The sequence below is a fragment of the Lactuca saligna genome, chromosome 5, assembly GCF_052625555.1.
Source record: "Lactuca saligna cultivar CGN05327 chromosome 5, ASM5262555v1, whole genome shotgun sequence".
NCBI lineage: Eukaryota > Viridiplantae > Streptophyta > Magnoliopsida > Asterales > Asteraceae > Lactuca > Lactuca saligna.
Genome location: NC_136421.1, coordinates 247,566,321 through 247,578,462, shown reverse-complemented (window position 1 = coordinate 247,578,462; position 12,142 = coordinate 247,566,321). Strand labels below are relative to the sequence as shown.

General features: G+C 38.0%; 1 protein-coding gene across 1 annotated transcript; it reads left to right on the top strand.

Annotated features, from left to right (window-relative positions):
• The first annotated feature begins 9,689 nt into the window (after nt 1-9,689).
• LOC145047282 (transcription factor HHO6-like) lies at nt 9,690-11,743 on the top strand. Its single transcript, XM_078995533.1, has 5 exons — nt 9,690-10,152; nt 10,503-10,753; nt 10,842-11,169; nt 11,251-11,327; nt 11,419-11,743. The coding sequence occupies exons 1-5, from the start codon at nt 9,933-9,935 to the stop codon at nt 11,671-11,673; spliced, it is 1,131 nt and encodes a 376-aa protein (XP_078851659.1). The 5' UTR covers nt 9,690-9,932; the 3' UTR covers nt 11,674-11,743.
• Nucleotides 11,744-12,142: the final 399 nt, after the last annotated feature.

Here is a 12,142-nt window from a genome sequence, read left to right as displayed (position 1 = left end):
AGGTTATGGCACGAGAGCATAAGTTGGCTGACATAATGAGAGATTTTGGATTATAGGCCACTAGTTATGAATAACTGTTGTAAGGTCTATTTTGTTCTGTTTATGCTTTTGGTCTGTATTGAACATGACATCCCGAGATTTTGTTATGTAATGAAAATACATTTCTTTAAAGAAATTCTTTGATGAATTCTTATCATATTTTGTTTTGGGAACAAATTTTGCAACTGTTTTCTTTAAAAGATTACTCTGATTTTAAAAACAAAGCATAAACAAATCGGTCTTTTCTATCCGTGAAATCGGGGATGTCACAGTTTGACTTCAAAGGATATTTTAGTAATTTGGGTTATGATGGTTATGATTTCAATGAAGTTTTAGGCGGTGGTGTTCGTGGCGGTGATCGGGAGTTTTGATCTCATCTCTTCGGTTCGGCATTTGCAAGGTGAGTAATCCTCATTATACTCAAGGGTCTAAGGCACCAAGGTCGGCCCTTTGATTTGTATTTAAGATAGTTACATTTTTGACATGATAGATCAGTATCCTGGTAGATTGGATGTGGTTATGCTTAATGACCTATAGTTAGGTCTGACTGTCTGTATGTTGGTAGGACATTACCTATTATATGTGCACTTGGTTGATTAGTAGTGGAGGGTATTCCATCCCACGGATGATAGGGCCCTAGTATGTTGTCTCTATAGATTTTTATATGGTTATCCGATAGGTGCACATGTTTGATATTAGGTAGGCATTCCAACCCGATGGTTGTGGGCCAGGAGTATTCCATCCCGGTAGGATGATTGGACTCATAGTAGGTGGGCATTCCAACTCGATGGTTGTGGGCCAGGAGTATTCCATCCCGGTAGGATGATTGGACTCATAGTAGGTGGGCATTCCAACCCGATGGTTGAGGGCCTGGGGTATTCCATCTTGATGGATGATTGGACCCATAGTAGTTATTATATGTGTTGGAGTGTGGACATTCCAACCCGATGGTTGTGGGCCGAGAGTATCCCATCCTGAGGATGATTGGACTTGTAGTATATTGGCATTCCAACCCGATGGTTGAGGGCCATGGGTATTCCAACCTGATGGTTTAATGGACCCATAGTATGCTGTTCATTTCTGTATGTGTATGGGTATTTTGGGGGGAACTCACTAAGCTTTCGGGCTTACAGTTTTTAGTTATTGTTTCAGGTACATCAGGAGATCGTGGCAAGGCAAATGCGTCATCGTACCGCTCCTCATTTTTATGATGTTGTTTTTGGGATACTCTGATAATATAATATTTGGAAACCTTTTTGTAATAACTAATGGAACATGGATTGTTTTTGAAAAGTTTAAATTGGTTAGAAATTTTTAGATGTTACAAGTTGGTATCAGAGCCTTGATTTGAGTGAATTGGAGGAACATTCGTGTGAATCCAGTCTCAAAACAACGGAAGTTTTCAAACTGATTTCTAAAAGGGCTTTCAAATTAAGTAAAAGCGGATGCAGGTTGTACGATCAGCCGGAGCCAAAAAGTAGACCCCAAAAAACCATACAGCTATTTGATTTTGTGATATGATAGAACAACATGCTAGTGTATGCTAGTGATATCAGGAAGTTCGTGTCTACGCAAAAATGTGATACCTTATTGGAGTTGCAGGAGGCCGCCAGGTGGCATGAGTTAGAGATCGAGCTCCAGTTGAGGGAGCAGAGGCAGGCCCCAGTGCAGTCTCAGCCTGCGCTGAAACGGTCGAGGGCCACTGATTATCAACGAGGAAGTCAGGGGAGTCGCGCTTATGGGAAGTGCGGCAAGGTGCATGATAGAGGTTTTCGGTCTTCTTATGGGTGCCACAAGTGTGGCAATAAGGGTCACATAGCCAGGGACTGCAGGCAACAGACTCCAGCTGCCGGAGTCCGACTTTGTTATCATTGCGATCAGGTGGGCCATATGAAGGCCCAGTGTCCTCTTTTGGCTGCCAGACCAATGTAGGCCCCAGCACCAGCCACTTTGAGACTTACTGACGGGGGTTAGGGCAGAGCAGAACCTCCGAAGGCTCATGGACGTGCTTATCAGTTTATGGCCGAGGAGACCAGGACAGTGCCATAGGTGACAACCGGTATGTCTTTTCTCTTATCTTTCATTCATATTTGTATTATAAGTTTCCGTTTCTTTCTGCGTAAGTTATTAGGGCATAGGAGATGCAAGGGAGGATTTAATTAATAAGGGATCATAGATGGCGGGCTCCAGTGGTGCGTTCAAGTGGAAGAGATAGGATAGAGAATCGTTAGACCAGATCGAGCAGTCGAGATTCAGGGATTCAGAAATCATCAGCAGGAACTCGGATAAGTGGAAGTTCGTTGCCTTGGATAGGGACAATTGAGTCGCGTACTAGTTTTGCCTCCAGTAATCAATAGTTACTGTTCTAAGTGGGGGAGAATTGGAAATTCTCGGATGGGACGTTCGCTTTGGAAGATGCTGCCTGATGCAGTTTGGATGACGGTTACTAGAATGGTGCAATGCGGCCCAGTTATGCTGACGACTCTGTATGAACGGTAGATCTATGTGCGGGTAAGAAGTATATTGTTATGCTAATAGCAATCAGTGGGTCTGTCTTCAAGTGATGGATATGTTGAGGAAGTGTGATGAGGACTTTGTATAGGTTATCAGTTGTGTGTTCAGGTGTTGAGTATATGTGTTATGGAATGGCATCATGATCTACAAATGGATAGTGTAGAGAGAAGCTTCGATGTTGTGTCAATGACTGATGCTGCAAGGTCAGAGGGGGGGGGGGGTTAAGACTCCTTGGATTTGAAGGAGGTGAGTATATCCAGAATGGAGTTTTGGACATACTCGGAAGCAATCCAGACCTATGCTGAGGACCATGTGAGGGTATTCCATTCATGGGATGTGGGCTTAGAGATTGTGTGATTTTGTACCTAACCTAGGTACCGAAAAAGACAATGGCAAGAGGTTTCTCCAAAGCGGTATGAACTCAAGGAAAGCATCCGTAGGAGCCAATAGAAGGGAACGCGGTTTCATCAGCTACGCTTTATGCGCCTGGTTTTCCGGCCTATCCTGTTGGATGAGCGGCAGTGTTGAGTGCATCCTTTTCTTCATACTACGGTACGGTTCAGTGAAATTCCCTTACAGTTCTAGAAGGTAAGAGAAGCTAGGGCTTTTGAGTTCCAGTAATCAAGCCAAACTGGAGTTCTGGAGAGAAGGCAGTGATGCTACGTGCATACACTGATCACTACGGAGAAGAGAAAAGATGTCATAAAGCATAGGGGAAAGCAAAAATCGGCTTCCCCAAAAAACCATTGATTGGGATCGAACACAATGATTTCGGACTTTCTCTTTTCCGAGCCTTACTAGGCGCGTATTGCTTTCTTGTCTTTTTTACTATATAGACGATCTGAGATTAAACGTATTGTTGAGATTTGGGTGAGCTGTTCTCGGTTGTGTCGAATCAGAGAAGTTTGAAGGAAATGCAAGGATAGATCCTTGGATACCAAGTATGGTTGTAGACATGGGTTATGTATGTAGTGGTATTCCAATCTAGGGTATTCCATCCTGAGGATGACCGGACCCTATGATTGATTGGACCTGATGTGTTTGGTATTCCAACCCGAGGCTTGATTGGGCCAAACATGTGTGAGGATACGAGGGTATACCATCCTAGGGATGACTGGACCCGTCATAGATGTACCTGGTATTCCAGCTCGAGGCTGATTGGGCCAGGTATGAGTGTTTATGTGATTAAGTTGGTTGTTCATGAGAGTTGTTCGGAAGTTGAAGGATGCGTCATCCTGTCAGCACGGAAAGGGATTAGATGCAGGAGGAGAATTGGATGAGTTTCCAATATTGCAATTTACCCAAGTAATCGTTAGTTTTGACAGGAGAAAGATAGCTTAGTGCTATGGCAAAGCCCAGTGGATTATAGTAGTATTCATTTATTGCAATTCAAAAAAAATGTATGTGCGTGTCGGGAAAGGTGACAGTATCATCGGGTGGTACTTAGATCGAGGTGTGCAGGTATTAAGGAGAAGAGGCCGGTGGATGGTTTGGAGTGATAGGCAAGAATCCTGCACAGGAAGGAGTTGCCGTAGAAAAGGCGTGGTAGTAGTGCCTGAAGAAAATTGGGATGGTTGAGAGAGCGGAGGTTGCAATGTAGGAGTGTTATCCGAAATCGTGTGCTGCAGCAGGCTTCGAGGATGAAGCCTAATTAAGTGGGGGAGAATTGTAACATTCCAAGTTCAGAAGCAAGAGTTCAGAGGTGTAAAGTGTAAATGGAAAAGTAGACTCGGTGAGTTGGAGCTTTAACTCGTCGAGTCGGAACGTGTGTTGGCCATGTGATACGCGACCTGACTCGCTGAGTCGGCGGCTGGACTCGACGAGTCAGTGCTGGGAAGAGAAAACCCTAAATCTTAGGGTTTGCACCCTATTTAAAGGACCTTATGTCCTCCCCTCAGGCTCTTTTGTACCCTTGAGAATCAGTAAACCCTAAAATCATCTGAGCTTTAATTATTGAAGAGTTTTGAGCTTTGGAGGAAGAATATAAAGAAGGAAGCTTGTAGATCAAGAGGCTAACATCGAAGAATCCTTCTAGATCTGGAATCTACTTCGTTTTGGGCACATTTCTGAGGCAACAAGATGTTACCTTGAGCTTTTCCCTTTTAGATCTATTCATGGTTAAGGTTTTGGGGGTTTTTAGCTTGATGGGGATCCATTTCGAGTGTAAGGACTAGATCTGAGGTTGCAACTTCAGATCTAGGCTGGTTTTGGTCCATGGAAGCATAAAGCATCAACCTTTGTGCATGTATAAGAGCATTCTTGTATTTAACCTTCTTTCTAGCTTGTGTTGAGCCTGTATCGCCTTGCATGCACGTAAAGTTGGAAACCTTATGTGTGAAAGTAACCCTAGGAATCTAGATCTATGAGTTGGAAGTAGTGAGATGGTCTGAAATTGTCTGAATAGGGATGACTTAAGTAGACTCGGTGAGTCTGTTCTTGAACTCAGCGAGTTGGGTCGCAAACCCTAAACCAACTGGTTATGATGCAAATCAGTGAGTTGAGTGGTGACTTAGTGAGTTGGACAGGCTAGGACTAGGATTGAAGGACTCGACGAGTCATGGGGTGACTCGGCGAGTCCAGTCACGAATTATGGGGTTCTAGGTTCATGAACTCGGCGAGTCACTAGGATGCCTCGGTGAGTAGGGTCAACTAGGAAGGTTGAATTTGACCAGGAGTGTGACCTTAACCAAGAGTTGAACAATTTGACTTCAAAGGGTATTTTGGTAATTTGGGTTCTGATGGTTATGATTTCAATGAAGTTTTAGGCGGTGGTGTTCGTGGCGGTGATCGGGAGTTTTGATCTCATCTCTTCAGTTCGGCATTTGCAAAGTGATTTATTCTCACTATACTCAAGGGTCTAAGGCACCAAGGTCGGCCCTTTGATTTGTATTTAAGGTAGTTACGTTTGTGACATGATAGATCAGTATCCTGGTAGATTGGATGTGGTTATGCTTAATGACCTATAGTTAGGTCTGACTTTCGGTATGCTGGTAGGAGATTACCTGTTATATGTGCACTTGGTTGATTTGTAGTGGAGGGTATTCCATCCCGAGGACGATAGGGCCCTAGTATGTTGTCTCTGTAAACTGTTATATGGTTATCCGATAGGTGCACATGTTTAATAGTAGGTGGCTATTCCAACCCGATAGTTGTGGGCCAGGAGTATTCCATCCCGGTAGGATGATTGGACTCATAGTAGGTGGGCATTTCTAACCCGATGGTTATGGGCCAGGAGTATTCCATCCCGGTAGGATGATTGGACTCATAGTAGGTGGGCATTCCAACCTGATGGTTGAGAGCCTGGGGTATTCCATCCTGATGGATGATTGGACCCGTAGTAGTTATTATATGTGTAGGAATGTGGGCATTCCAACCCAATGGTTGTGGGTCGAGAGTATCCCATCCCAAGAATGATTAGATTCGTAGTATATTGGCATTCCAACCCGATGGTTAAGGGCCATGGGTATTCCAACCCGGTGGTTTAATGGACCTATAGTATGTTGTTCATTTCTGTATGTGTATGGTTGTATGTGTATGGGTATTTTGGGGGTAACTCACTAAGCTTTCGGGCTTACAGTTTTCAATTATTGTTTCAGGGACATCAGGAGATCGTGGCAAGGCAAAGGCGTGATCGTACCGCTCCTCATTTTTATGATGTTGTTTATGGGATACTCTGATAATATAATATTTGGGAAACCTTTTTGTAATAACTAATGGAACATGGATTGTTTTTGAAAAGTTTAAATTGGTTGAAAATTTTTAGATGTTATAGAAGCCCCTAAACAAACGGGGGTTCGGGGGCAGCGCCCCTGGGAGCGGGGTCCAAGGGGCGGCAGCCCCTAGCGGGGTCCAAGGGGGCAGAGCCCCTGGCTTGGATCGAGCTGCCAGGTTATTTGGGTTATATTGTTGTATTGAAAATGCATCAGAAATCCAAATTTAGAATATTTGACCTGTTTTTTGGCTTGGTATTAATCATTATAGAAAACCAGGATTTATGACAGTTTTTTGACTGTTGGCAAACTGTTTTATGACAGTTTTGACAGTTTTCAGACAAATGAGGTATTTAACCAATTTTGATTAGTTTTTTCTGGTACTCACGAAATTCATATATTTTATTCTCTGTTCTCTTCTCTTCTGAGTCTTATCTAATCAAAGATTAGGGAGTACCATCCAATACTTTGATTTGATAATAAAATCACAATTCTCAGAATTTCCAATGATATTATTATCCCATTTTCTAACAATTCTTGTTTCCTAAGAGACAACAAAGCATACATAGTATTGCAATGTTGATCATTAAAAGACCTGTTATATGAAAACCCCTAGTACTTGGTAATAATATCTTGTTTAATATATCATTCATTAATATGCTAAAAGGGTAAGAATCGTGGATTCTAAAGGAACATATATAGAACATTTCTTGCGTACACGTTACAATTTTACCATAATCCATTTGATCTCCTTTCAATGGACAAAAATAAGATTACACATCGTTCTTGCTTATCGCATAATTATTTATTATTATTTTTTTCAATTTAATCACGTACACTTGTTAAGAATTAGAATATTCATGATAATGACTATCTAAAACATTTTCTTAGGTCGATACAAAAAGATTCAAAATAACAAAGAATACTCGAATCAATTCACTGGCTTCCACTTCTACTTCTATTAGGGGTGAAATTGGTACGATACCGATTCATTTTTCTCTAAACTATGTACCATACCAACTATAATTGGTATAGAAAAATTATTATTGGTATCATACTAAGCAGTACAAATATATTTGGCTACCAATAAGTTTTGTTTGTACAAATTGGTAATGGTATATATCATTTTTTTTTTAAATTTTCTATTGTAATATTTAAAAATACGCAAAAACATCGGATAATTTTGATGTTTAATATAAAAATTAGTTACATAATTCTTTTAGTTTATAAAAAAAATTCTATTGAAGTAACGGTAAAGTAGCAATCTAATTTTATGCTTTAACTTTGTAACAACTACTAACTAATGCAACGAAATGACTTATATAATTTTCTTAAAACTATAAACACTAAACACGATTAACAGTTGAAATATATGATTTCATTTATATATATATATATATATATATATATATATATATATATATATATATATATATATATATATATATTGGTTGGTACAGTATTACTATGATATTCAAACTTTTGTACCATTACCGTACCAACATTGCTCAATTGGTACGGTACTACCAAACAAACATGTTTGCTACCAAATATATTGGCTACCAACTTTCTTGGTTCGATTGAAAACATGTTGATTGGTTTTCCATGGTACAATTTTGTCAGCCCTAACTTCTACTATTAAATCATTTCACGAACATATTTTTCATAATATCTGTGAATCTTCTAATACAGATTACTTTCTATTTTAGAATTAATTAATGTTTAGTAAATATTAAAGGAAAGAATAAATTTAATTAAGAATATAAATCAATTTTTTGTTACAAATATGTTTCTATTTCTATCACTGATTTGGGATTAAAGACACTTGGAAATTTTGAGATCGTGTTTAACAATTTCAAATCGAAGTATTTGGGTGGTACTCCTAAATCCTCAATTGGATCATAATCAAAAGTTTGAGAACAAGAAAGAGAATGAGAAATTTGTTTTGTTTGTTGTGTTCTTCAATGTAAAGTACCATACTTAAAAGTTTGACCAAAACTTATCTTTTATATGTATCTTTGCAAACGGTTACAAAACAGTTTCCAATGTTCAAAAAGAGATAGATTGGACGTTTAACCAATGGATAAAAGCATACCTGACATGTGTCCCAAAAAACTGTTATCAACAGTCAAACCTGTCACAAAAACAGTTGTTTTAACCATTAGATAAAACAATGAATCGATGAGTAAAGCAATGAACTGCACTCGTTCCGATGCAAGCTTGTTGCGATTCATGTTTGTTTAAACAATTTCATTGCGATCGTTTTGATACGATCCTATGTGGGCCATACCGAAGTGATCCATCAAAGATTGTTCAGATGCGATCGCAAGGATCGTTCTGAATTACATCGTTCCAACGAGTTGCAAATGATCACAATTAAACAATAACTTGCTATCCGATGCGATCCAACCCAATGCGATAATTCCAAAGTATTGCGTTACAACTAGATGTGATTGATCACAATTGAACAGTAACATACTATCATTGCGAAAGTGCATTCGCATTCAATATTCTGAAATTTCATTCGCATCTGATCGCATTCACATTACTTCAAATTACGAATTCAGTATTGGTCCGAGACTAATTCCATTCCGAGACCAATTTTTGTCCAAGATCAACTACACTCCGAAATCAGTTTCGATCCAATACTAACTTATTCCAAAATTGTTTTTGTTTCGATTTCAAACCAATTCCGAAATCAATTTATCACTTACATAAAATCTTAGAATAAATTTAAACAAATGTGTACTCCATACATTCTTTATTTGTTTAATACTATTCATCAAGTTTAATTTTTGTCAACAACTCAAATAAATTACACTTAAATATACTTAACGAAACTATTTCCCAACATTTTTTAATTTTGACCGATGCGACAATAAAACTCGCTGAAAATGACAAAAATGTAATTTTGTATCCACACGGATAAAAAAAAACGTAAAAATCAGGAAACAAAAACGACCAAATTTACACTTTTCTCTAAAAATCAAGAAATATTGAAGTATCCTAAAATTGTAACTTTTATATTCCACAAAACCGATATAACAATTTTTGATTAGGTTACTATTAGCGAGTCTATAATGTGTCAAATAAGTATCAAAAAGTTCAGCCAACAACAAAAGATGCCAAATGAATCGGAAGTCATGAAAAATATATTTTTTTAATGCATAGAACTTTTTAAAATAACATTATTCGGAAAGTAAATATAAAAATATAAAATTGATATCGACCTAACTTGTACTAGAAAACCAATGAATGATCCGGAAAACCTGGGGTATATTGGGTATTTCACATGTTAAAATTTTAACCGGGTTAATTCTGTGGATGAAGTAGTGGGTGGGCTAAGATGAGAAATTACGCGACGAACCGAGGGAGTGACAGATACACATACATACACATACACGGTATACATCCCATCTCAAAAATGAAAAACCCATTCATTCTATTTCTCTCGGAATCTTACGTCTCTCTCTATCTCTTCCTCTTTCTCTCTCTATCTAGATTCCAATATTCTTCTTTTTCACAAATTTCTCAGTATATGACATAATTACAAGCATACATAGATCCTCACTCCCTTCACATTCTCTTAGTATCCTTTTTGATCATCAGCATCAACAACAAAAAAAAAAATAATCAAATCGGAACAACACACACAGGGAGAGATAAAAGATGGGGAGCTTGAATCCGCCTCCTGAGCTGAGTTTGGATTTCAAACCCACTTTTATCCCCAAAACAATCAGTCAATTTCTAGGACAAGTATCCACAATCGCTACGCTATCTGACAAGATATTGAAACTCGATGATTTTGTTACCCGATTAGAAGCCGAAATGCGGAAAATCGATGCCTTCAAACGGGAACTCCCTCTTTGCATGCTCCTCATTAATGACGGTTCGTTTTTACTTAGGTTTCTCTTCTCCCACCTGGTTTTTGTATCTATCGATTGATTTAATGCCATTAGGAAATGGGTTTTTGATTTTCTCTGTATTTACGTACACGAGTTTTTTTTTTTTTTTTTCGTTTTCATTTTTACCTGGTGTGAAGTGTGATTATTCTTTTCTAGATGATATTTGGGTATTCCGAGATCTTGATAACAATGTATTTCTTTCTCACCAACTGTTTCACAATTTGATAAGTAAAGCCATAGTCAATCTATTTCGTAAGGGGATAATCTAGTATACTGCAGACAAACTGTTTGATAATCTGTTTTTTAAACGATTAACTCTACTTTCGTATTTCAGCAATCATTACATTGAAAGAGGAGTCGATTGTTTTGAAGAAATCATCAAACGCTGAGCCAGTACTTGAAGAATTCATACCCCTCAAGAACACTTGTGATGAAGATGCAAAACTCGAAACCATGAGTAAAGAAAAGTGCTGTGGAGACAAGAAGAATTGGTTGAGCACCACTCAGCTTTGGAACAATCCAAATCCAAACACAAATCAAACCCAAATTTGGAAACCAAAATCAATTCACCAAATACCCAACAAGGTAAATTAAAAGGGTACATGATCGATCTTGTACCATAAGCCTTTTTATAACCGAAAGCATTCTGAATTATTTGTATTTGTGATCGCAGACAAGTGATGAAGAAGATGATGGAATGATCGATGATCCATTTCCCACAAAAGCATTTATCCCGTATAAGGGAATTTGTGGGTTTACAGTGGTGGAGGAAGATAAGGAGGAATCACCGATTCCTGGGCTCTCTCTAATCACCCCTGGAATCAAGAATCCAGTGAGGGGAAACCTTTTACTTACAAAAACCAATTCCAATTCCAATTCCAGATTGCTTCCTTGTTCTTCACCAAATGCTCAACAAACATCTAGAAAACAAAGAAGATGCTGGTCAACAGAGCTGCATAGACGATTTGTCAATGCCTTACAGCAACTCGGTGGTTCACAAGGTTAGCCCTTGAAAAATCTTCGTCTTTTTCCCCTAATTTTTAATTCAAATTTTAACTGAAAATTTTGAATTTCTTTTGCAGCTGCAACTCCTAAGCAGATTAGAGAGCTTATGCAAGTCGATGGCCTTACAAATGATGAAGTCAAAAGCCATTTGCAAGTGAGTTTTGATTTATTAAAATTCACATGATCATGATAAAAGCTTTAACCTTTTTTTACAAATATTGAAGTTTTGTTTATGGGAATTGTAGAAATACAGACTTCATACACGAAGACTTCCACCACCTTCTAACACCTCATCTGCAAATCAATCTGGTGTCGTTTTGGGAGGATTATGGATGGGTTCCCAAGATTCATATGTTGAATCCCCAAAGAATGGAATCTCTAATTCCGGTTCCCCTGATGGTCCACTCCTTATCGGCACCACAACCACCACCGGTGACAATAGTGATGGTGAAGATGACAAATCTGAAAACTACTGCTGGAAAGGTCATCACTCATCATGATGTATAAATCTTGGAGTTTTTTGGAAAAATAAATATAGGTGAGATATTATATTATATATATATATATATATATATATATATATATATATATATATATATATATATATATATATATATATATATATATATATATATATATATATATATATAAATTATAACTTATACATAAAGAAGGATGAAATTTTGCAGGATTAGTTTCCTTTTACTTTTTTTCTTTTTTTTTTATATCAAACTTTTATAGATTTAAATTGTTGCCATTTTCTTGGATTCTTTGTCCAAGTAGTTTCATGTGAAGCACATCTGTATTTGAGATGAGGAACATGATGATGATTGGAGTATGCAGTATTTTAAGCATATTTATTATGTCCCTAATATCATTTTTCAAGAAATCTTGAATCTTTTGTCTTAAATTTTGGATGATTTTATTTATGATTGAAACTTGATTGAATTAGAAAATATAGGGTAATGT

Bases quoted from the DNA above. Each gene is read 5' to 3' on its own strand.
- LOC145047282 (XM_078995533.1), top strand. From the start codon at position 9,933: ATGGGGAGCTTGAATCCGCCTCCTGAGCTGAGTTTGGATTTCAAACCC. The intron at 10,754-10,841 runs GTAAATTAAAAG...TTGTGATCGCAG, and splicing joins TTCACCAAATACCCAACAAG to ACAAGTGATGAAGAAGATGA. The intron at 11,328-11,418 runs GTGAGTTTTGAT...TGGGAATTGTAG, and splicing joins AAGTCAAAAGCCATTTGCAA to AAATACAGACTTCATACACG.